Source organism: Bufo gargarizans, chromosome 11 (assembly GCF_014858855.1).
Source record: "Bufo gargarizans isolate SCDJY-AF-19 chromosome 11, ASM1485885v1, whole genome shotgun sequence".
Taxonomy (NCBI): domain Eukaryota; kingdom Metazoa; phylum Chordata; class Amphibia; order Anura; family Bufonidae; genus Bufo; species Bufo gargarizans.
Window position 1 is genome coordinate 46222342 of NC_058090.1, and position 26366 is coordinate 46248707.

A 26366-nucleotide genomic window follows, 5' to 3' on the forward strand; every position below is an offset into this window, starting at 1 on the left:
AATACATTTTTCACAGGCATCATGCGTCCTGGCTCCGCTCACGCAGAATGTACATTACCCCAGACATACAATTATCAGCCTCCATCACCAGTGTGACCGCGAGTCCTGTGATCTATTGTATTACATTGACATAATGCTGTCACTGTAAGGGTGGGTTCACCTCACGTTTTTTTTTTAATCTATATTTAGCGTGTACGTTGGGGAGCCCCCAGACATATATGCTAAATGTGTCCATAGGGTTTCATTAGTCGGAGGAAAAAAATTAATAAAAAAAAAAGTACCCCTTTGCCCTGTCTAGCTGGAAGGGCCAGCGTTAGGGAGAGGGGGGGCAAACTGGGATTGCCCAGGGCCCCCTGCTTCACTGCTGCTGTTCAGCTCCAATGTCCATGGAAGCAAACTGGCGGACAGCTGAACAACTTTACAATGAAATGCAGTGTAAGGCCCACTCCCTCACATATAAGAGAAATCATTACCCTAGTGCTGACAGTGCCAGACACCAACACTCTTCTACTGGAGCTGTACAACTGGCGATGATGTCAGATGCAGAAGGCGGAGCTCAGCAGAGAAGAGGTGGTGAAGGACCTGCGATGACCTCACCATCATGTGACCAGATGGAGGCGGAGTTCAGCAGTGCATTAAAGTATAACTGTTGTATTTTTTTTGGGGGAGTATTGGATTGTGGTGATTAATATCTCCTTGGTGGCCCTATTTCAACTTTTCACTGTGTACTCAATTACCCCTTAATTCCACAGTTTTGTTCCCTGTACTGCCTACTTTTACCTGTGCTTAAAATCAGGTTGCTAGGCAGGGTCCGTCTATGTGTTGGAGGACGGAGAATGCAGAGGCAGGCAGCGTGCAAGGTCAGATTACTGACAGCCAGGGACTGTAAGTAAATGATTAAAGCCAGGTCCTCCCCAGCAGCTGATAACAGTGCCTGGGCTGTGTGCACTGCTCCCTGTCCCTGCGCTTGGCAGACGCTCCCTCACTCAGCAGAGCTGGAGAATGCAGAGTTGAGCAGCGCAGACAGGGAAGGGAGATCTGCCGTCTGCTCAGTGTATAAATGAAAGCAACATGTGGTAGGAGGACCCCTTTGTGCTGCAGGAGATTAACCCTTTAGGGGGAGGGCTCTGGTTACTGACATTTTGGGGGGCTTTTGTTACTGGCTAGTGAGGGCAGGCGGGATTAGCCTCAGGGTGAGGGCAGTGGCGGCCATCTTAACTGAATTGTGATTGGAGTTTTATGCAGACTGGTTGCTAAGGGCTGAATCTTATTAAATATGGGGTAAGTCAGTCTATTAGTAACTGATTCTGGAATATCATGTTATTAGTAACTACATATAAGAAATTTTAAATTAGGGTCTAAGTGTGACAGTTATCCTTTAAGGTAATGAAATAGAAGACCAGCCATGCATGTGAAGAATGTATTTAACGTAAGTCCCAGAGAAATGCTGGGCGTTGTAGTCCTCTTATACCTCCTGTTATGTAATATCAGAATACATTACAAGATGAGGTATGAGGAGAGGACTACAACTCTCAGCATGTCCAGGCCATTATTATGTGTTATCAGGGTTGATTACAACACCCTGGATATGCTGGGAGTTGTAGTCCTCTCCTCTTATAATGTACTCAGATATTACATAATAAAGTCTGTGGACATGCTGGGTGTTGTACTCCCATCCTCTTATACGTCCCCCTGTAATGTGCTCTGATATTAAATCGTAATGGCTTAGACATGCTGTGAGTTGTAGTCCTCTCCAGTTATACCTCCTGCGGTAGTGTGCGCTGCATTAGGGTCGGGACGATGGATAGGGGAGGATAGTCATCCAGTCTAGGGTGCCACTTTGCTACCCATAAAAGGGGGGGGGGCACACTCACAGCCGTCCAACTGCACAAGCCTCAGGCCACTAGGCCTCAAGTCTGTGAGGCATTAGAACAGCGCAAGAAGCTGCAGTGACATCAACGCAACCTCCTGCGCTGGGTCTCGCATGATGACATGATCACGTGAGACCCGGAGCAGGAGCAGTGATGTCATTTGGACCGCATGCATTAGGATGCAGCAAGACAAGCCACAGATAACACATCGCAGACAGCGGCAGGGGGAGGGAGTTTTTTTTATACTAAATGTCTGCATTGCTGGGGGGGGGGGGGGGGGGCACTATTACCAATGAGGGCAGTCTGGGTGTATAGTATAGTGTTTGTGGACATGGGAGGGGGGGGGGGGGGGGGAGCACAGTATTAAGGGTAGCTTCAAGAGGTTCTCCGGGTTTCTTTTCATATTGATGACCCGGCACCCCCTCCGATCAGCTGTTTCTGCTGCTGTATGTCTATGAGACAGCAGCAGTGAACAGCATGCGCCGCCTCCTCAAACAGCTAATCGGCGGGGGCATCGGACTGTGTTTAGCACATTACTACAAGATTTCGGGCCCCACTTTTGATTTTGCCCAAGGCTACATTTTGACTGGCCCTGCTGGCTGGTATATGTCAGGATCCATTTAACGGAGGCTATAATAGCTTATGGGGTGGCGGCTGCCTCTGTATGGCAACAGTCACTGGCCTCCGTTAAACGGATGCCTCAGAAATCCCAAGACGTCACAGCCCATATGTGGACAGCTGGAGAGGAGAGTAGCCCTCTGCTATTCACCTGCGATTTGTATCTCCTACTGCTGCAACCTGAGCATCAGGTAGAGATTTCTGCAGGACAGAGGAGATATAAATCCTCATGTCCCGCTGTGTATGGTGGGGTCGAAAGGAGGGGGCAAAAGGCAGTTCAGCAGTTCGTAAGCTGCATAACTGCCTGGTGAAAGGATAAAATGATAAAAGCAGAAAGGACAAACCCCATGAGATGCAATAGTGGCAGCAGGAAGGACATGACCCCCGACCTACCACTTGACAAATCTACCAAAGATCTATCATGCACAGCATGATTGCATGTAATATAATAGATCACAGGTCAGTTCTATACATGGATTACAATAAAATATGTAATAGTACTATTACATTACATGAATATTTCAAGAACCCTGGTAAACGCCAGGATTTGTGCCATTCAGGAACACATCACTGTACTAACAGTCAGCCCTTGAAATAAATTGCTATATGTTAGAGGAGGCCACAGAAGAGGCTGATCAGCTTCACGTCTATTATAGTCATTTAATCGCTCCATAAAAAATTCATTATACTGAGCTAAAAAAAAAAAAAAAAAAAAGTTGTTATCCACAAGATTTGGGTGAAGGAGCCCCAAGTGTCTGCTAATCTGTGGGAGTCCAGGTAGGACCTCACGTATCTACCATATTTTTCACCCTATAAGACGCACTCTTTTCCCCCCCAAGGTGTGTGGGTGGGGTGCCACTCCCTGGTAGTCTTCTGTGGGGGCCGCACACTGATGTGACCTGTGCACAGCGCGTGGACGTAGCCACGCTCTGACCTCACGCTGTGTGACGTCAAGTCACAGTGCGGCAGAGAGGGAGCTGGATCGCAGGAGCGACGGTGTCCGGAACAGGAGTTGCAAGTTAATTTATGTTTTTTTTTTTTTTTTTTTTAAATGTCTGATTTGAGGTCTGATTAATATTTGGGGTGTCATCTGAGGCCTGACGAAAAATATATATATATATAAAAAAAGAATATATATATTTTTTTTTTATATATATCTCCTCTAAAACCTAGTGCGTCTTATGGGCAGGTGTGTCTTATAGGGTGAAAATACAGTATATACATGTCTAATAGTGTTACCCACAGAATACCAGCTACCGGTAATTGGTTTTATTTTCTAGACTCCACTAGAAATCACATACTTGGCATCTGACTTGTTGCTATGGGCAGAATCTATAGTTTTATATAATGAATCCTGTATGATCAGGCTGTAGATACAGCTATGGAATATATACAGACTTAATGTCCTTGTACTACAACACTCAACATGACCGACAACAAAGCCTACGCTTACCAGCAAGCTCTTCATATCCAACAGGTGAACCCTCTTCAAAATGAGGAGAGCTGCCAAACCACAAAATGTATATCCACCATGTGCTTCCATGCCTGGCACACCTCCAATGCCACCTTCCCAAAACTGGCATCTAGAGCAAGAAAAATTAGCCACAGTGACTTATTTGCTTCTAATCGGCGTTCCCATCTCAGGCAGATAAAACACAACTCACATTAATAATAGAAATCACAGAAACACTATTTAGCATAATATTTCTATTTTCCAAACCTGGCAATCCATTCAGCGGTGCCATCAAACAGCTTGGGAGTGACGATATTGGTGAGGGAAGCCACAGAGGCCGCGCAGTAAGCACTTCTGAAGGAGGAATAATACAAATCATATTGTTGGAGTAATGTAATCTTAAGGCCTCATGCACATGACTATGTATTCTGCAGTCTGCAAATTACGGATCCGCCAAATACAGATACCATCTGTCACGCATCCGCATTTTTTGCAGATCAACTGACTTCAATGGGTCTGTGTGCTGCATTTTAGCGTAGGACACTTTATATTATTTTGGAAAACGGTCATACAGATGTGGAAAGCACGCAGATGATCCACAAAAAGACAGAATGGGGGAGATATAGCAAGACTGGCGTATCCATCCGCCAGTCTTGATCTCCCTGCACTGGCACGAGATGCGGCTAACTTATTAAGAGGCAGAGGACTCTTAACAAATCAGATGCATCTCTGCCCTGCTTTGTGCCATAAACTGAAGTCTACGCCAGAAAAAAAATGAATGAACGTGGACGGCACATGTATATCACGGATACGTGGTTTGAGGCCTTACTAGACATTTCTATTTCAATAGACAAACTAAATGAATACTTTCTAGATGACCCAGTAATAGATCAGAGCTTCTCCACTAATGAGTCACATATGACTTTAGGAAAGAGACTCTTGATGGGCTATTATATCATTTGTGGAATACTATGAAAAAGTTGTTTGAAAGGACCCTGCACAGCAGCACACCATGTCCCTAGGGGTCAGGTTTACAGACAAAGGCGTATACATATGCCGCAACGTGGAGCCACTGCTAGTAGGGGGGAAAACCTTCATAACACTGCATGTGTATGGCTTCTTTTTAATCCGTGTATTCATACTGTATGGGATGGGCTATAGATGCAGGAATATAGTTCCATACAACACAGACCCGTAATACGACTGTGTGCATAAAGCCCTATAGACCATTCATACAGAACCACGCAGAGTTCACTTTTCACTACCTATACGGCTCTAGGCAGTACAGATCATACAATCCCAGAAGTTCTGTTCCATAAAGAATTTTCCAGTGACCGTGTTTTGTCCGTAAACTGTGACAAATGGCGTTACTACTTACCTAATGCTGAGACCTTCCTAAATTATTTAGCCTTTTATTTTACTATGTGCTTGGCTCCTGGCAGTTCCTGACTTGCTGTGGAGATGGCATTGCAAGCAGCGTTCACATGCCCATGTCTACACACAGCTATACATGCTACATTACACAGCTCCCCTTTCATCTTCTACATGTGTACTCAGGGGAAAGACCACCAGGTATAAGGTCCATGAAGAACTGACTAGTGGAGATCTCCACCAGCGACTTCTAACATCATGGCAAGTATGGAGAAGAGTGGGGAGGGGGACAAACCAGCTGGAATATCCCTTAAGGAGAGACGCCCTAAGTGCCCAGGGGCAAACCACAAGACTGTTGTCCATAGACTAGAGATAAAAACAAAATGCAATTGTATGATATCTGACCTGACATCCACTTCTCCACCCACGTGCATGTTGAACGAGCCATCTGGTTGTTTTAAGGCGTATAAAAATTCCAAAAGTTTTTCCCTGTCAAAGAAAAAAAAAAAAAAAAGTAATGAAGCCAAGAACCCAACATGATGGTGCAGTTGACTGTCCTACAAAGAGCTGCCATCAGGTCACAGACACACCTAACACTCTGGCCTATAATGTCCTATAGAGGTCCTGATCTGGTAATAGTAGTTAATTAGGTGGGAAATATGTGCATTATCCTGCAGCGTGGGCAATAGAAGTATTACATGTGTGCACTCATGTCCTATGAGCTTACATTTATATGGAAACCACTGTATATAGTATAGTGCACCTATAACCCTCCTTATAGGCAGCGCATAGACACATAACCCTCCTTATAGGCAGCGCATAGACACATAACCCTCCTTATAGGCAGCGCATAGACACATAACCCTCCTTATAGGCAGCGCATAGACACATAACCCTCCTTATAGGCAGCGCATAGACACATAACCCTCCTTATAGGCAGCGCATAGACATATAACCCTCCTTATAGGCAGCGCATAGACACATAACCCTCCTTATAGGCAGCGCATAGACCCATAACCCTCCTTATAGGCAGCGCATAGACATATAACCCTCCTTATAGGCAGTACATACCTATTAATGACATTGTAGGCTTCTTCTGTTCCAATGGTGCACAGAGCATTGACTGCTGCATAGGTGGGAGCAAGATGTGGCTGCTGACAGGGGCCACCACCAAAACCACCACCAGGACCTTGGCATCGTGCTAGAAACTGACAAACGCTACAGTACAAAAAAAAAAATAAAATGAAGAAAATAATAAATAAATGCTATATAAAATTGCTAGAAAGCCATACAGTATATATCAGTCAAGTACTGTATACTGGAGACACTTCAGCAGAATCGATCAGTCAGCAGAGCAATATCTAGTATTCTCAATGTGAGAAAAAATTTTTTTTTAAAAAGGGAGTCTGTCAGAACATTTACCCTTTTTTAACAGTTCCCATACCGCTGTAGCCGCAACACAGATGATTAAAACGGTACCTTTATATGCTTTTGTGGACTTGTGAAACTGCCACAAACTAACTTTGATCTATATGTAAATGAGGGCTCGCAAGTGCCCGGGGCGGCGTCCACCGCGTTGGTGCCCAGGCAGCTCTGCCTCTTCGGCTCTTATCCCCGCCCAGCCTCTTCCTCTGCCAGCCCATCTGTTTTCTCTCCCCCTCAACGAGATCCCGCGCCTGCGCGCTGACTTCCTTGGCCGGGGCATGCGCACTGCGATGCCCATTGCTGGCACGGCATCGCAGTAGCTTATGCGCATGCGCCGGCTAACGGATCAAACAGATAAATTTACCTCTCTTGGCTGCAGTGACAGCTGCTTGCTCGGCTTTCCTCCTCTTCTGCAGAAAGGAGGCGGTCCATCGGCGCAGAAGAGGAGGAAAGCCGAGCAAGCAGCTGTCACTGCAGACACAGAGAGCCAAGAGAGGTAAATTTATCTGTTTGATCCGTTAGCCGGCGCATGCGCATAAGCTACTGCGATGCCGTGCCAGCAATGGGCATCGCAGTGCGCATGCCCCGGCCAAGGAAGTCAGCGCGCAGGATCTCGCTGAGGGGGAGAGAAAAAACAGATGGGCGGGCAGAGGAAGAGGCTGGGCGGGGATAAGAGCCGAAGAGGCAGAGCTGCCTGGGCACCAACGCGGTGGACGCCGCCCCTGGGCACTTGCGAGCCCTCATTTACATATAGATCAAAGTTAGTTTGTGGCAGTTTTACAAGTCCACAAAAGCATATAAAGGTATCGTTTTAATCATCTGTGTTGCGGCTACAGCTCTATGGGAACTGTTAAAAAGGGTAAATATGCTGACAGACTCCCTTTAAATGTGACAAATTTCAGTGGAAAAATAGCCAAGCATACATGTTAAAGGGGTATTCCAGTTTTTATTTTGCTTTTAATTTGTTTACAAAATCATACAATTTTCTAATATATGTATTTAACATTGTGCATACATACCCTTTCTTATATCAGACAGTGGATCCCTATATACAGTAGAATGGTATAGCCCAGATAGGACACGTGAGGGTCACATGACCGACACCTTGTTTAGTCCTATCCAGCTCTCCTATGGATGCAATTTACAGGGTTAAAAAGGGCTGTGCCTTTTTTATTCCCTTATGGAGAGGCTACTGTATGGATAATAAAGGTCTGCAAGCAAAATTTTAAATAGATGTATATCAGAAAATTGTTCAATATCCTACTCTACACAAATAAATGTAATCCTTAAAACCAGGAGTACCTCTTTAACCACTTCACATCCGGAACATTTCCCCCTTCCTGCCCAGGCTTTTTTTTTTGCAAATCTGACATGTGTCACTTTATGTGGTAATAACTTTAAAACGCTTTGACTTATCCAGGCCATTCTGAGATTGTCATGAAGTACAATATGTGACGAGAAAACACTGGTAAAATGGAGTTAAAAAAAAAAAAAAAAGGTAATTTTTTATAAAATAAAAAAAGACCAAATGTACAAAAAATTTGCCAATTTACCAATTTCTATTTCTCTATTTTTTTAGAATAGATAGTAATACCTCCAAAAATAGTTATTACTTTACATTCCCCATATGTCTACTTCATGTTTGGATCATTTTGGGGATGTTACAAGGCTTAGAAGTTTAGAAGCAAATCTTAGAATTTTCCAAAACCCACTTTTTAAAAAAGGACCAGTTCAGGTCTGAAGTCACTTTGTGAGGCTTACATAATATAAACCACCCAAAAATTACCCCATTTTAGAAACTAAACCCGTCAAGGTATTCAAAACTGATTTTACAAGCTTTGTTAACCCTTTAGGTGTTTTAATGGAAATACAATTTCAGAATTTCACTTTTGGGGCAAATTTTCAATTTTAATCAATTTTTCCAGTAGCAAAGCAAGAATTAACAGCCAAACAAAACGTAATATTTATTGCCCCGATTCTGTAGTTTGCAGAAACACCCCATATGTGGTCGTAAACTGCTGTACAGGCACACGGCAGGGCGTAGAGGGAAAAGAAACGCCATGTGGTTTTTGGCAGGCAGATTTTGCTGGATTGTTTTTTTTGACACCATGTCACACTTGAAGACCCCCTGATGCACCCCTAGAGTAGAAACTCCAAAAAAGTGACCCCATTTTGGAAACTATGGGATAAGGTTGCAGTTTTGTTGGTACTATTTTAGGGTACATATGATTTTTGGTTGCTCTATATTACACTTTGTGGGGCAAGGTAACAAAAAATAGCTGTTTTGGCACAGTTTTTATTTTTTTGTTATTTACAATGTTCATCTGACCGGTAAGATCATGTGCTATTTCTATACAGCAGGTTCTTACGGACACAGCGATACCTCATATGTATATATTTGAGTTTGCCTTTGTGTATTTATTATAAGATTTAACTTTTATTCTTATTATTTAAAATAAATATGAGACAGCTGAATTTAGTGAAACTGCTGCGCTGTTTAGAGACAGAAGGGACCAGTTGTATAGTACAGGTTAGAGGTATTATGCCTACTTTTATGGTCAGTTTGTATATAGAGGACAACACTAGTGTATTTTACTAGAATTCCCTATATCTCCACCCTACTTGACCTACTCTAGTCAGGGTGATGACCTAAATGGCTGTAGTCGGGGCACTAGTCTTTAAAAAGACGACCCCCAGCCTCAGGAACCTCGGACCTGTTCTATGAATCCCTATTCTCTTACCTCTCTGCTGTTGAATCCCTTTCCTTTTATCCGACGCGTTTCGCCTGATTAGGCTCCTCAGGGACTAAGGAAGATTGTCCGGTGTTGCAGGCAGTGGCTCTCATCCGGTTCGATCATGCGGCAGTGGCGGCGTTTGTGAAGCTGTGTCTCACTTTTGTGCGCCTCGCTCCTCCCCTCTATGGAATAAACCAATCATCGGGTCAGGTTCGGACGTACTGGTGGCACTCCCCCTTTTGAATATTCACCAGTCTGTTTCCTCACAGAGACATGTGCAGACTTGAGCCGCGTGTTACGTCAGGCTGTGCTCCGCTCTAGTCAGGAGGTGACGTGGCGTGTGGGAGTGGTTTGTAGTCATGGGGATCTCAAGCCGCGTCCCCGGCCGGCTTACTATTACGCAAGATATTCCTATCTCCTGGAGTCCTGTGGGTAATTCCATTAGATTAATAGAGAAAGCAATCAGGGCTATTCTAGATGGACACAGATTAGATAATCCTGTATTTTTTGCTGAGTTTTGTTATATTATTAGCTATCATAGTAGCCATCATTTTAGGTATTTTCTACAGAGTTATGATATTTTGATAGTCATCGATTTGATATTATCGGCCATCTTATTTTATATTGGTGACTATATGAATTATTATAAAATCATGCAGTTTATATGCTGATTTCTAGTATATTTATAATATAATACATTATTGTATATAGATATATGGCTCCTAGATACTTATATTTTGATGCTTATATATTTATAGGGACCTTATGAGAATATTTATTTATTTATTTATTTATAGGAAGGGTTTGTAGGAGAGATATTCATTTAGGCCGTTTGGTGTGACTGACTTGAGTCTATAAATCCATCTGGCTTCTGCCTTCAGAATTAGTTTATCCCAATCTCCTCCTCTCTTGGGTTTAGGGACATGTTGGATCCCCATAAACTGAAGGCATGCCACGTTGCCTCCATGGCATTGGTTAATGTGTCGAGCCACTGATGTGTCCTTGTTTTGTATATCATTATAATGATCTCTAATACGTCTCCTGAATTCTCTGCATGATTTTATAATAATTCATATATAGTCACCAATATAAAATAAGATGGCCGATAATATCAAATCGATGACTCTGTAGAAAATACCTAAAATGATGGCTACTATGATAGCTAATAATATAACAAAACTCAGCAAAAAATACAGGATTATCTAATCTGTGTCCATCTAGAATAGCCCTGATTGCTTTCTCTATTAATCTAATGGAATTACCCACAGGACTCCAGGAGATAGGAATATCTTGCGTAATAGTAAGCCGGCCGGGGACGCGGCTTGAGATCCCCATGACTACAAACCACTCCCACACGCCACGTCCCCTCCTGACTAGAGCGGAGCACAGCCTGACGTAACACGCGGCTCAAGTCTGCGCATGTCTCTGTGAGGAAACAGACTGGTGAATATTCAAAAGGGGGAGTGCCACCAGTACGTCCGAACCTGACCCGATGATTGGTTTATTCCATAGAGGGGAGGAGCGAGGCGCACAAAAGTGAGACACAGCTTCACAAACGCCGCCACTGCCGCATGATCGAACCGGATGAGAGCCACTGCCTGCAACACCGGACAATCTTCCTTAGTCCCTGAGGAGCCTAATCAGGCGAAACGCGTCGGATAAAAGGAAAGGGATTCAACAGCAGAGAGGTAAGAGAATAGGGATTCATAGAACAGGTCCGAGGTTCCTGAGGCTGGGGGTCGTCTTTTTAAAGACGAGTGCCCCGACTACAGCCATTTAGGTCATCACCCTGACTAGAGTAGGTCAAGTAGGGTGGAGATATAGGGAATTCTAGTAAAATACACTAGTGTTGTCCTCTATATACAAACTGACCATAAAAGTAGGCATAATACCTCTAACCTGTACTATACAACTGGTCCCTTCTGTCTCTAAACAGCGCAGCAGTTTCACTAAATTCAGCTGTCTCATATTTATTTTAAATAATAAGAATAAAAGTTAAATCTTATAATAAATACACAAAGGCAAACTCAGTTAACAGCATACAGATATTTGAGACTACTGAGAATACTTTATGGTGGGTCTAACTAATAGACATCCACTATAAACATATGACATATGTATATATTTCTTTTATAGTTTAAGGTTTACACAATAATATTTTTGAAACAAAAAAATTAAGTGTCTCCATAGTTTTTTATTTTCTGGGCGATGGTCTTAGGTAGGGTATCATTTTTGCAGGATGAGATGACAGTTTGATTGGTACTATTTTGGGGTGCATATGACTTTTTGATTGCGTGCCATTACACTTTTTATGGCTTTTTTTTACTTTTTTTTTTTCTTCTTAACGGTGTTCACCTGAGAGGTTGGGTCATGTGACATTTTTATAGAACAGGTTGTTACAGATGCGGCGATACCGAATATGTATACTTTTTATTCACTTAAGTGTTACATAATAACAGCATTTTTAAAACCATAAAAATGATATTTTAAATGTCTCCATGTTCTGAAAGCTATAGTTTTTTTTATTTTTTGCGGAATGAGGAGACTGTTTTATTGGTACCATTTTGTGGGACATACGCCTTTTTTGATCACTTGGTGTTGCATTTTTTGTGATTAAGGTGACAAAAATGTTTTTTTTTTTATGGTGTTCATGTGATATATTTATAGAGCCGGCCGTCATGGACGCGACAATACCAAATATGTCTATTTTATTTATTTTTTCCCATTTTAAATTTTTTTTATGTTACACTTTGTGTCCCCCATAAAGGTCACACAAGACTTCTGGGGGATATTTGACTTAATTTATTTTGTGAGCGCTGTGTATGCAGCGATCTAGAAGGCAGGGTCACCTGGGAACGGTCCCTGCCTTCTCTCTGGGTTGCCTGCTGTCACTGACAGCAGGCAACCCGCTCTGCAGCTGCATGATTAGTGTGCAGCAGCCATCTCTAAATGGACGTTCCAGAACGTCCAGAGTTAAACATCCACCCATAGGACGTTTATATCCTATGGGCAGATGTGAGGGTTAACCTTCACAAAAAAGGGTTGTCAATTATACACAGAGTATATGAAGACAATCATACATTTGCTGAATTTCCATTGACTGCAGTAGTGCAGAGCAGAGAAGATATGAAAGATGGGAAAAGCGTTCTTCGTTTTTAGAATCAATGATCTAATAATTGTTACATCTGTGGCAGAAGACCATGTCCCAGAATTTACTTCCAGGAAAACCCTTTAAAAAAAAAAAAAGGGGTGATCTGGCCTCAAAACCATCTTAAGGGCTCATATACACAGCAGTTACCCGCGCGTACAGCGGGTCGCAATACACGGGAACCAGCCATGTGCACCCCACATCACAGATGCGGACCACTTGTAATGGAACCACAGATATTTTTACGATGCGGACAGGTCATGGACCTATTCAAGTTGAACGGGTCTCGATCCGTCCTGGCCACCACACGGACGTTGCCCGTGCATTGGGGACTGCAAATTGCAGTCCCCAATGCACGGGACGGACGCACAATGGTCGTGTGCATGAGCTCCGAAGGGTTCTCACTTCAGTAAGTGGATTTTATCATGTAGAGAAAGTTAATACAAGCCACTTACTAATGTATTGTGATTGTCCATATTACCTCCTTTGCTGGCTTGATACATTTTTCTATCACATTATACACTGCTCGTTTCCAAGGTTAGGCTTTATTCACACGTCCATGGAACATGGTCCGTGAGATACCGGACTGGTATCCTGCTTAGTGCGAGTGTATTACTATACTGCGGCGGCACAAAGCGCACAGCGTCATAGCAACCAATGACACCGTGCGCTCCTGCACCAAGCAGAATGCCAGTCCAGTATCTTATGGATCGTGTTCCACGGACGTGTGAATGAAGCCTTACAGACCACCCTACAATCCATCAGCGGTGGCCGTGCTTGCACACTATAGGTAAAAGCGTCAGCCTCTCTGGTGGCCGGGACCATGAGAGCACACATAGGTTAGTGCTTTTTTCCTATATTGTGTAAACACGGCCACCACTAATGGATTGCAGGGTGATCTGTAACCATGGAAAAATGAATCCAGCCAGCAAAGGAAGCAATATGGATAATAGCAATACATTAGTAAGTGGTTTGTATTAACTTTCTCTACATGATAAACGCAATTTGCTGAAGAGAGACAACCCCTTTAACCATTAATGAGAATATGTACAAAAATGGAGGGGGGGGGAAGCACTCACTAGCAGTGACGTACCAATTTAGCACGTTACCACTGAGGCCACATACTGACGGCAGTCAGTGGTCATGGGACTAAGCAGCTTCTGGTCCGGTGGAGACCTAAAATGGCTAGGAAGAAGGTCACCACACTCGAATGGCAGACCTGTGGATTTTTGTTTTCAGACCCAGAATCAGATGACGCCTAAGCTGGAAATCACATCTCATAAATGCCGCAGATTTACCTCTGTAATCCTCAGCATTGAGGAAAATGAAAAAAAAGAAAAGAAAAAAAGTCTCATCCACATAGAGAACATTCACACCAGAATATGAATATAATTTGGCTTGCAATGTGGATTTTAACCACCTCAGCCCCCTAGCTTAAACCCCCTTAATGACCAGACCACTTTTTACACTTCTGCACTACACTACTTTCACCGTTTATTGCTCGGTCATGCAACTTACCACCCAAATGAATTTTACCTCCTTTTCTTCTCACTAATAGAGCTTTCATTTGGTGGTATTTCATTGCTGCTGACATTTTTACTTTTTTTGTTATTAAATCGAAATTTAACGATTTTTTTGCAAAAAAAAATGACATTTTTCACTTTCAGAAAAAATAGGGAAATTTCAGCCCGCACAACCCCTAGCAGGTGCAGATTGCTATGGCGAAATACAAATACAAACGTAAAAACACAAAATGCAATCCACACTGCAACCAGCACTCTGCCCTGCCTTTATGCTGGATGTTAAATAAGGCATTGGTGTACATTTTGGCCAAAGCGTAATAAGCCACTCACCACGTCAAGGTCGCCTTCATGAGTGGTCCCTAACACTAGCTCCTACCCGTTATGGGCCATGACAGCCACATAAAATCCAGGGAGCGCAGGTACAGCATGCACGCCAAGCACACTCTGCTTTTAACCCTGTCCGGTGCCATTACAGCTTTCATCGGATCCAGGGATGCAAGTACCAACATGCATGCTGAGCCCACTATATACTTCTCTTGGAGCCTAATGGCTACTGGTAGGTGCTATATAAGCAGACTCAGTTTTATACTGACTTTAAAACCAGCCTCCAGGGGGGCAGATTAACTGGACAGGTGTGCTTGACTGCTTGGAGATCGCCACGCCTCCAATACGTACTACAAAGAGAAAAATATGGAAAATTCAGCCCGCACAACCCCTAGCAGGTGCAGATTGCTATGGCGAAATACAAATACAAACGTAAAAACACAAAATGCAATCGCACACTGCAACCAGCACTCTGCCCTGCGATTGCATTTTGTGTTTTTACGTTTGTATCTGTATTTCGCCATAGCAATCTGCACCTGCTAGGGGTTGTGCGGGCTGAATTTTCCATATTTTTTCTTTGTAGTAGGTATTGGAGGTGTGGCGATCTCCAAGCAGTCAAGCACACCTGTCCAGTTAATCTGCCCCCTGGAGGCTGGTTTTAAATTCAGTATAAAACTGAGTCTGCTTATATAGCACCTACCAGTAGCCATTAGGCTCCAGGAGAAGTATATAGTGGGCTCAGCATGCATGTTGGTACTTGCATCCCTGGATCCGATGAAAGCTGTAATGGCACCGGACGGGGTTAAAAGCAGAGTGTGCTTGGCATGCATGCTGTACCTGCGCTCCCTGGATTTTATGTGGCTGTCATGGCCCATAACAGGTAGGAGCTAGTGTTAGGGACCACTCATGAAGGCGACCTTGACGTGGTGAGTGGCTTATTACGCTTTGGCCAAAATGTACACCAATGCCTTCATTCAACATCCAGCATAAAGGCAGGGCAGAGTGCTGGTTGCAGTGTGCGATTGCATTTTGTGTTTTTATATTTTTCACTTTGTTGTAAAATTTAAAAAAAAAAAAAAAAAAAAAAAAAAAAAAAAAAAAAAAACACATCTATATATAAATTTTTTTCTAAATTTATTGTTCTACATGTCTGTGATAAAAAAAAAAAAAAATAATGTTTGGGTAAAAAAAAAAAAAAATGGTTTGGGTAAAAGTTATAGCGTTTACAAACTATGGTACAAAAATTTGAATTTCCGCTTTTTGAAGTAGCTCTGACTTTCTGAGCACCTGTCATGTTTCCTGAGGTTCTACCTAATGCCCAGACAGTAGAAAAAACCCACAAATGACCCCATTTCGGAAAGTAGACACCCTAAGGTATTCGCTGATGGGCATAGTGAGTTCATAGAAATATCTCGGCAAAAGACAACTTTTCCCATTTTTTTTATACAAAGTTGGCATTTGACCAAGATATTTCTCTCACCCAGCATGGGTATATGTAAAATGACACCCCAAAACACATTGCCCAACTTCTCCTGAGTACGGCGATACCACATGTGTGACACTTTTTTGCAGCCTAGATGCGCAAAGGGGCCCAAATTCCTTTTAGGAGGGCATTTTAAGACATTTGGATCCCAGACTTCTTCTCACGCTTTAGGGCCCCCTTGCGGATCCACGGATCCGCAAAACACATACGGACGTCTGAATGGAGCCTTACAGGGGGGTGATCACCCCATATAGACTTCCTGATCACCCCCCTGTAAGGCTCCATTCAGAGGTCCGTATGTGTTTTGCGGATCCGATCCATGGATCCGTGGATCCGCAAAACACATACGGACATCTGAATGGAGCCTTACAGGGGGGTGATCAATGACAGGGGGTGATCAGGGAGTCTATATGGGGTGATCACCCCCCTGTCAGGCTCCATTCAGAGGTCCGTATGTGTTTTGCAGATACGATCCATGGAGCCGTAAAACACATACGGACATCTGAATGGAGCCTTACAGGGGGGTGATCTAATGACAGGGGGGTGATCAGGAAGTCTATATGGGATGATCAGGGGTTAATAAGTGACAGGGGGGGTGTGTAGTGCCTGTGTCCTCTGGTGGTCGATCCAAGCAAAAGGGACCACCAGAGGACCAGGTAGCAGTTATATTAGACGCTGTTATCAAAACAGCATCTAATTTACAGTACAGACCAAAAGTTTGGACACACCTTCTCATTCAAAGAGTTTTCTTTATTTTTATGACTATGACAATTGTAGATTCACACTGAAGGCATCAAAACTATGAATTAACACATGTGGAATTATATACATAACAAAAAAGTGTGAAACAGCTGAAAATATGTCATATTCTAGGTTCTTCAAAGTAGCCACCTTTTGCTTTGATTACTGCTTTGCACACTCTTGGCATTCTCTTGATGAGCTTCAAGAGGTAGTCACCTGAAATGGTTTTCACTTCACAGGTGTGCCCTGTCAGGTTTAATAAGTGGGATTTCTTGCCTTATAAATGGGGTTGGGACCATCAGTTGCGTTGTGGAGAAGTCAGGTGGATAAACAGCTGATAGTCCTACTGAATAGACTGTTAGAATTTGTATTATGGCAAGAAAAAAGCAGCTAAGTAAAGAAAAACGAGTGGCCATCATTACTTTAAGAAATGAAGGTCAGTCAGTCCGAAAAATTAGGGAAACTTTGAAAGTGTCCCCAAGTGCAGTCACAAAAACCATCAAGCGCTACAAAGAAACTGGCTCACATGCGGACCGCCCCAGGAAAGGAAGACCAAGAGTCACCTCTGCTGCGGAGGATAAGTTCATCCGAGTCACCAGCCTCAGAAATCGCAGGTTAACAGCAGCTTAGATTAGAGACCAGGTCAATGCCACACAGAGTTCTAGCACCAGACACATCTCTAGAACAACTGTTAAGAGGAGACTGTGTGAATCAGGCCTTCATGGTAGAATATCTGCTAGGAAACCACTGCTAAGGACAGGCAACAAGCAGAAGAGACTTGTTTGGGCAAAAGAACACAAGGAATGGACATTAGACCAGTGGAAATCTGTGCTTTGGTCTGATGAGTCCAAATTTGAGATCTTTGGTTCCAACCACCGTGTCTTTGTGCGACGCAGAAAAGGTGAACGGATGGACTCTACATGCCTGGTTCCCACCGTGAAGCATGGAGGAGGAGGTGTGATGGTGTGGGGGTGCTTTGCTGGTGACACTGTTGGGCATTTATTCAAAATTGAAGGCATACTGAACCAGCATGGCTACCACAGCATCTTGCAGCGGCATGCTATTCCATCCGGTTTGCGTTTAGGCTACTTTCACACTTGCGTTTAGGTGCGGATCCGTCTAGTATCTGCACAGACGGATCCCCACCTATAATGCAAACACTTAGATCCGTTCAGAACGGATCCGTTTGCATTACCATGAACAAAAAAATAAATATATATATTATTTTTATTTTTTTTCCATGGTAATGCAAGCGGATCCGTTTTGACTTTACATTGGAAGTCAATGGGGGACGGATCTGTTTGAAAATTGAGCCATATAGTGTCAAATTCAAACAGATCCGTCTCCATTGACTTCCATTGTAAGTCTGGACGGATCCGTTTGCCTCCGCACGGTTAGGCGGACACCCGAACGCTGCAAGCAGCGTTCAGGTGTCCACCTGCTGAGCGGAGCCCAAATGCTGCCAGACTGATGCATTCTGAGCGGATTCGCATCCACTCAGAATGCATTAGGGCTGGACGGATCCGTTCGGGGCCGCTTGTGAGAGCCTTTAAACGGAACTCACAAGCGGAGCCCCGAACGCAAATGTGAAAGTAGCCTTAGTTGGACCATCATTTATTTTTCAACAGGACAATGACCCCAAACACACCTCCAGGCTGTGTAAGGGCTATTTAACCATGAAGGAGAGTGATGGGGTGCTGCGCCAGATGACCTGGCCTCCACAGTCACCGGACCTGAACCCAATCGAGATGGTTTGGGGTGAGCTGGACCGCAGAGTGAAGGCAAAAGGGCCAACAAGTGCTAAGCATCTCTGGGAACTCCTTCAAGACTGTTGGAAGACCATTTCAGGTGACTACCTCTTGAAGCTCATCAAGAGAATGCCAAGAGTGTGCAAAGCAGTAATCAAAGCCAAAAGGTGGCTACTTTGAAGAACCTAGAATATGACATATTTTCAGTTGTTTCACACTTTTTTGTTATGTATATCATTCCACATGTGTTAATTCATAGTTTTGATGCTTTCAGTGTGAATCTACAATTTTCATAGTCATGAAAATAAAGAAAACTCATTGAATGAGAAGGTGTGTCCAATATTTTGGTCTGTACTGTACCTGTTAGGGGTAAAAATCGCATCTACAGCCTGCCAGCGAACGATCGCCGCTGGAAGGCTGTGATCCACTCGCTTACCTGCCGATCCTGTGTCTCGCGAGATGACGCATAGATGCGTGACTGTGCCTGAGACAGCCGCCTCCAGAGGCTGTTAAAGGGGTATTCCCATCTCATTGATTATGTTCCTTTATCAAATCCCTACCTATCTTGCCAAAATTTGGTCACTCCAACCCCACGGGGGGGGGGGAGGAGGCAGCAAGGACTGAGTTCTCAGTGTGATGTCATAAAGAGGCGTGGCTGGCCTTCACTTAAATGGCCTAAGCCCCCCCAGTCTTAGCAGCAGGAAACCAGGAAGTGAACAGCAGAGCTGGCTGCAGGTGAGGAGGAATTAGCAAGATGGGAAAAGCCCTTTAAGTCTACAGCATGTCAATGCATGCTTCAGATTTCCACAGTGGATCCTTTACAATGCACGAAGTGAAATCTGGAGCGTTTTTGCACCGAGATGTACATGATACGTTGCAGATTGTGGGAACATACGCCTGAAGATCTGCCAGCAGTTACCCCCTCACAAAATAACCAGTGCTTTTTAGCCGAGATAGGAGGTTTGAACGTTGTCCGGCTGCCAATGCAAATCCCACCTGTAGGTGTCCAAGACAAAGACTTGTGGCCGGATAAAAACCTGCACATCACATGCAGAGAGGGAGTCCAGCAAGACTTCTGAAAAAGCAACCTATGACACAAATATATATCACGTGAAGCCCTCCATGTTTGTTTCATAGGAGTACATAATTAAGAATCATCTGACAGAGCAGGACTCTTAAATCTCATCTTTTGAAAAGCCCAAGAAAGGCCTATATCAGTGGCATTTGGAGCCCGCTGCAGCAATTTTTTATAACATTAAGCCATGCCTCTAACTAAGCCCAACTTCTATGTATACACGCCTAATCCCATCCAGTCCCCTTTGTGCACCCACAGTTATGCCCCCCCTTAGTGAGCCCACAAACTAGTTATGTCTCCTTACTGCCCGTACACAGTTAGAATGCCCTGTAAGTTCCCCCACACAGTAGTTGTGCCCCTTTCACAGTAAAATGCTCCCTTAGTGCCCCTACACATTACTTATGTCCCCTTAGTGCCCCCACACAGTATGAATGCCATGTAACAGTAGTTCTGTGCCCTAAGTGCCCCTTTACAACAGAATACTCTTTTAGTGCCCCCACACAGTACTTATGCATTAGTGCCCTCTTCTCAGTAGTTATGTTTCTTTCATGCCCCTTTCACAGTAAAACTTCCCATTAATACCCCCTCACAGTAGTTATGCTTTAGTGCCAACTTACAGTAAGAATGCCCTGTTACTGCCTCCACAGTTATCCACCCTCGTGTCCCTGAAACAGTAGTTATTTCCCTTAGTCCCCTTTTCACAGTAGAATGCTGCCTTAGCGCTCCCTCACAGTAAGGCCTTATGTACAGGAACGTGTGCTAGCAGGGCCCGTGCTGCGGACCGCAATGCACGGGTACTGACCATGGGGCCGCCGCATGCGGATCGCCGACCCATTCACTTGAATGGAGTCCGTAATCCGCTTTCGATGGTCCGCACCGCAAAAAATTGGTGCATGCACTACTTTTTTGCGGTGTGGAGGCATGGATAGAAAACCCACGGAAGCACTCCTTAGTGCTTCCGATCCTTGCCTCAGCACCGCATCTCCCAGACTGCTGGCCCATTAAAGTGAATGGGTCTGCATTAGTGATGTGGGGTGCACACGGCCGGTGCCCGTGTATTGCGGACCAGCTGTAAGCAGGACACAATACGGCCACGGCAGGGCAACGGCCGTGTGCATGAGACCTAAGGCTAACCCATTATTGCTCCCCTCCGAGTGCCCCCTCACAATAGTGAACTTCTATAATGACTCCTCTTGTGCCAACAGGCTCCAGCTATTTACTACACTGCTTGAAATCAGCCTGTGGGAAAGATGGGTTTGTTAGGAAAGGAGTCATTATAGTGTAGGGTCCCATCTAAAAGAGGCTACCTTGTTGTGGTGGTACAAATGATTTTTATCAAAATATATTTGCTCATTTATACACTGAATAATGCATTAGTTCATCCATTATTGATTCTATGTAGCCATCTTTCCTACGTCTGACACTTTTTCTGTTTAATAGCAAAAGAAGAAAAATCGGACCATTTAACCACTAAAGGAGTTCTACCCAAAAATTTTTAATAAAATTCATTTGACAAGGAGCAGGAGATTTTGTAAAATTAAATAAAATAAATAAAACTCACCTTTAAAAAGCTTTCCGTTGCGCCGATCCCTGCTGGGTTTGTAGTGGCAGTGTCAAGTTCATTGTTCATGTGACCGCTGCAGCCAATTACGCAGCCTCAGAGGTCAAGTGTGAATGAAAGGCACATCCCCACTAGGGCCAGTGACTGGCTGCAATGGTCACAAACAATAAAAGCCACATGACCACCGCTCCAGGCTGACGGGGATCCGAGTGGTGGGGACTGGAGTGGCAGCACAAGAAATTTTAAGACATCTTAAAGAACCCCTTTGGCAATTTTTTGAAAAAAAATATTTTTACGGCCCTTCTAGTAGAGTGGTGTTCTGGGAGTCGCTGATGCATAACTTTTTTAGTGCAGAACTTTCTGTGGCTGAAAATCAGCTTGTCTAAATGGGGTCGCTTTGGATTTTTACAAGCCCCATTCAGATAATTGGGGCTATCCCACAAATCTGCTGCCTGTGAATATGCCCCACTGCAACACTCCTGCTTACAGAAGGAGCAATTCTTCCACACAGCATATAACTCAGTTCCAGAGGTGATGTGAATAAATCTGATCCTCTGTTGAGAAGGACAATACACACTGCTCACCTTGATGCCACAGATTCAGGGATGGGTTCATCTAGCAAGGTTAGACTGTGGACAATCCAATAACATAGCCAGGGTCGGCTGGCATCTAGGCACTAGGAGATAAAAAGTGATAGAGGAGCCAGCTGTGAACACGCTTTTAAATAAAACACCTCACGTCTAACTAACCCAATCTCAACCTGGTCTTGTATGGGATTAGAAAAAGGGTCCGATTTGTCACAGGAGCAGCGACACTTGTCTGGCATTGCAGCTCTGCCCGCAGACTCTCTAACCCTGGACGGTTACTTTCAGTGCTGCTACAATTCTTGTCCATCGCCAGAAGTTTAAATCTGGAGGTGAAGCCGGCAAATCGGAAGGCGCGCGCAACATTCTATTACATTAGAAGCTTTTGGTGTCATACAGTACCACGCAATGAGCCAGTACATGCCGCTATCCGATTTAAAGGGGTTATCTAGATCTGAAAAAATTAATCAAAATTAGATGACCGGGGGTACGGCTATGCACCGCCACGTGAAAGGACCAAAACTGCAACAATCCTCAGAACAGCAACTACAAAACGTATCCACAAATCTAAAAAAAAAAAATTGGCCTATCCTAAGGCTAGGTTGGAGGTATGCTTTATTGGTTACCTTTATTCCACTACATTACAACCCCATGTACTATACTTAAAAAGATATCCCTAAATACAGCCTTTCCCAGATATTTCAGTAGGATTCTGTACCTCATACGATTCGGATAGCTGCTGTAAGCCTTTCCGCAGGTAGTGTGAATGGAGTTCTCTCTCTAGAACAAGTCTAAAAAGACAAGCAATGTAAGATAAGTGGTATATGCACAGAGGACACAATATGCTGGACACTGTAATAAGTCCCAAAAGTTAGTTCAAAATAATTATTTTTGCAGCAAAGTGAAACGGTTTCCTGTATCCGGCGGAGATGAGACAAGTCTGTGTGACGCCGAGAGGTAGTGTCCTGTATAGCAGATAGACCTTCAGAAGATGACGTAGCACCACATGTGCTTAAGCAGTGTTCACCGAAAGAAGGGGATTCTAGGGCCAAGATCTATGGCCAGAACACAAAGGAACATTCAAAGAGGACCTGTCACCTCTCTAGACAAATCTCTTTAGTAAATGCGTTCCCCATGTAATAATTCTGTAGTATCTGTTCATATAACCATGTTGTGCCATTCCTACTAGAAATTATGAATGGCTAGCAGTTTGCAATGAAGGTCCAGCTGGGTGTGTGCCCCTGCACAGTCCGACACTGGTAGAACTGATTGGATAGTTTTGGACTGTGCAGGGACACACCAACAACTGGCAAGGACTCCCGTCACCCCCACCCATCAGCTGAAGAGATTGCAGCGCTCCTGTGAGCAATGTGTTCTCGTCACTGTTTATCCGCTTGCCGTTGGCATTGCAGTAGTGGGCAGTGTAATTCACATGAATAAGAAGGACCCCCACCGATCAGATACTGATCACCTATGCTGAGGATAGGTCATCGATGTATACTGCCTGTACAACTCCTTTAGCTAAACGGCAGATGTACCCTATACCCAGAACCGAACTATTCTGAATAGTTTAATACCTGTGTGACCACTTCCAACTGAAATATTTATTTGCAAGTGTCCGAAATGTCAAGATTTTTGAGTTTCTCCATGTTTAATATGCGAATAGTGATGCAAATGTTTGGTGACCTCTGGTAAAAGGCTAAAATCAAATAAATATCCTAAATATTGAAGGTTTAGCAGATGACAATATCTAGACAGAGGGGGTAGCGTGGGGCAAGGATTATGGCTAAGGGCATGAGCACTTGCTGTGATGGGACCACCCACTGGACACCTCAATAAAGCTGTGTCTGCCAACACCCTGCGGTGGAATACGTTGTATGGCGTATATGGCTCTGACAGACTCCCGTTAACCTCCAAATCTGGAAAAAATGGTTTTAGATCAACTTCCCCCTCCTGAATTTTATAATGAGGGTGGTCAGCTTTGGACTTCTGACTTCTATTTGGGCGCACCTTGGACCACCAGGGAAGGGAAAAGAAAGAAAAGAAAGACTATTTGACTGGTACATTTGTTGGCATCACAAAACATGGCAGGAAATTGCATTACTCACTGAATGGCTCCTTGGCGGCTGTTGACAGCAGTGAATATGGCGCCCACTGAACTCTCAACCTTTTTCTGTAGCAAATACATAATTAAATCTTAGTTGTAGACAAAAGAATGACTTAAAGGGGTATTCCTACCCATAGCATGTAAGCAGTATCTACAGTCATGTGAAAAAATGAGGACACCCTTTGAAAGCATGTGGTTTTTTGTAACATTTTTAATAAAAGGTTATTTCATCTCCGTTTCAACAATACAGAGAGATTAAAGTAATCCAACTAAACAAAGAAAACTGAAGAAAAGTCTTTTCAAGATCTTCTGTAAATGTCATTCTACAAAAATGCCTATTCTAACTGAGGAAAAAGATAGGACACCCTTGCCCCTAATAGCGAGTGTTACCTCCTTTGGCTGAAATAACTGCAGTGAGACGGTTCTTGTAGCCATCTACCAGTCTTCGACATCGGTCTGAGGAAATTTTACCCCACTCCTCAATGCAGAACTTTTTCAGCTGTGAGATGTTTGAGGGGTTTCTTGCACGTACAGCCCTTTTCAAGTCATCCCACAGCATCTCAATGGGATTCAAATCTGGACTTTGACTTGGCCAGTCCAGGACTCTCCATTTCTTCTTTTTCAGCCAATCTTTGGTTGATTTACTAGTATGTTTTGGGTCATTGTCATGTTGCATGGTCCAGTTCCGCTTCAGCTTTAATTTTCTAACTGATGGTCTCACATGTTCTTCAAGCACCTTCTGATACACAGTAGAATTCATCGTGGATTCTATGATGGTGAGCTGACCAGGTCCTGCTGCAGCAAAGCAGCCCCAAACCATGACACTTCCACCTCCATGCTTCACAGTTGGTATGAGGTTCTTTTCTTGGAATGCTGTGTTTGGTTTACGCCAAACATGTCCTCTGCTGTTGTGTCCAAATAATTCAATTTTGGACTCATCTGTCCAAAGAACATTATTCCAGAAGTCCTGGTCTTTGTCAACTTTATCTCTGGCAAATGTCAGTCTGGCCTCGATGTTTCTCTTGGAAAGCAAAGGTTTCCTCCTTGCACACCTCCCATGCAAGTTAAACTTGTACAGTCTCTTTCTGATTGTAGAGGCATGTACTTCTACATCAACAGTAGCCAGAGCCTGCTGTAGTTCTCGAGATGACACTTTAGGGTTTTTGGAGACCTCTTTTAGCATCTTGCGGTCTGCTCTTGGGGTGAACTTGCTGGGGCGACCAGTCCTGGGCATGTTGGCAGTTGTTTTGAAAGCCCTCCACTTGTAGACTATCTTCCGGACAGTGGAATGGCTGATTTCAAAATCTTTTGAGATCTTTTTAAATCCCTTCCCAGACTCATAGGCTGCTACAATCTTTTTTCTGAAGTCCTCTGACAGCTCTTTTGCTCTCACCATGGTGCTCACTCTCACTTCAACAGTCAGGAGCACACCAAACTAAATGTCTGAGGTTTAAATAGGGCAAGCCTCATTCAACATGCAGAGTAACGATCTACTAATTATGTGCACCTGGTGTGATATACCTGTGTGAGATCTGAGCCAATTTAAGAGGGAATACATGTGAGGGTGTCCTATATTTTTCCTCAGTTAGAATAGGCATTTTTGTAGAATGACATTTACAGAAGATCTTGAAAAGACTTTTCTTCAGTTTTCTTTGTTTAGTTGGATTACTTTAATCTCTCTGTATTGTTGAAACGGAGATGAAATAACCTTTTATTAAAAATGTTACAAAAAACCACATGCTTTCAAAGGGTGTCCTAATTTTTTCACATGACTGTATACCAGGGATGCTCAATCTGTGACCCTCCAACTACAACTCCCACCATACCCTGCTGTAGGCTGTCCGGGCATGCTGGCAGTTGTAGTTTTGCAACAGCTGGAGGGCCGCAGGTTGAGCATCCCTGATCTATACCATAAAGGCCAGATAGGTTAGAGTCTCCAGGGGTCAGTGATCCCTGTTTGCGGATTCTCTGCCACCCCATTCTCCATAGACTTTAACCGGAAAGGTGGTGCGCTGTTTGCTCAGCTTCATCCATAATGCCAGTGAAGTGTACAGAGAGTGCGGTGGTCTCCAGAGCCCTGACCTCCTGACAGGCGAGGGTCCCAGATCGGCATCTATCAGATCTTAAGGGTATATCCTGTACATAGGTCTTAAATACTTGGAAATAAGTAAAAGCAGCAAAAAAGCTAAGCATTATTGCAACTTGAAATGCGTTCACATAATATACCATAGGATAAATATTACTATGTTACATTAGACAGAAAAAAATAAAAAATACATTCTATTCCAGAACTGAACTTTTTGGGTTGTTTTCTACTGATTCCACTAGAAGGGTCACAAAAATGTCATGTTAGATGCTGTACAGCATTTAAAGGGGTGTTCCCTCCTCACACATATCCATAAGATATGCCATAAATGTCTAATACATATGGGTAACACCTCTAGGATCTGAACCCGTCTCTAGAAGGGGGTCCCCTAACCGGCTTGCCATCGCATCCAGACAGGTGTCACTTCTATGGGATTTACAAAAACAGCGTATCGCAGCTTAAGGCTATATGCACACGACCGTGGTGTGTTTTGCGGTACAAAACACGGATGTG

At 43.8% G+C, this 26366-nt stretch overlaps 1 protein-coding gene across 1 annotated transcript in view; it reads right to left on the minus strand.

Moving 5' to 3' along the window:
* The window catches only part of LOC122922182 (protein farnesyltransferase subunit beta-like), a 38031-nt gene that overhangs the window by 5894 nt on the left and 5771 nt on the right, over window positions 1–26366 (minus strand). Inside the window, exons 2-8 of the mRNA XM_044272699.1 lie at window positions 23769–23833; window positions 22379–22451; window positions 21661–21752; window positions 6385–6531; window positions 5719–5802; window positions 4210–4296; window positions 3943–4072 (exon numbers count right to left, since the gene is read on the minus strand). Coding sequence (XP_044128634.1) covers window positions 3943–4072; window positions 4210–4296; window positions 5719–5802; window positions 6385–6531; window positions 21661–21752; window positions 22379–22451; window positions 23769–23833 — 678 coding nt within the window. The remainder of the gene's footprint in view (window positions 1–3942; window positions 4073–4209; window positions 4297–5718; window positions 5803–6384; window positions 6532–21660; window positions 21753–22378; window positions 22452–23768; window positions 23834–26366) is intronic.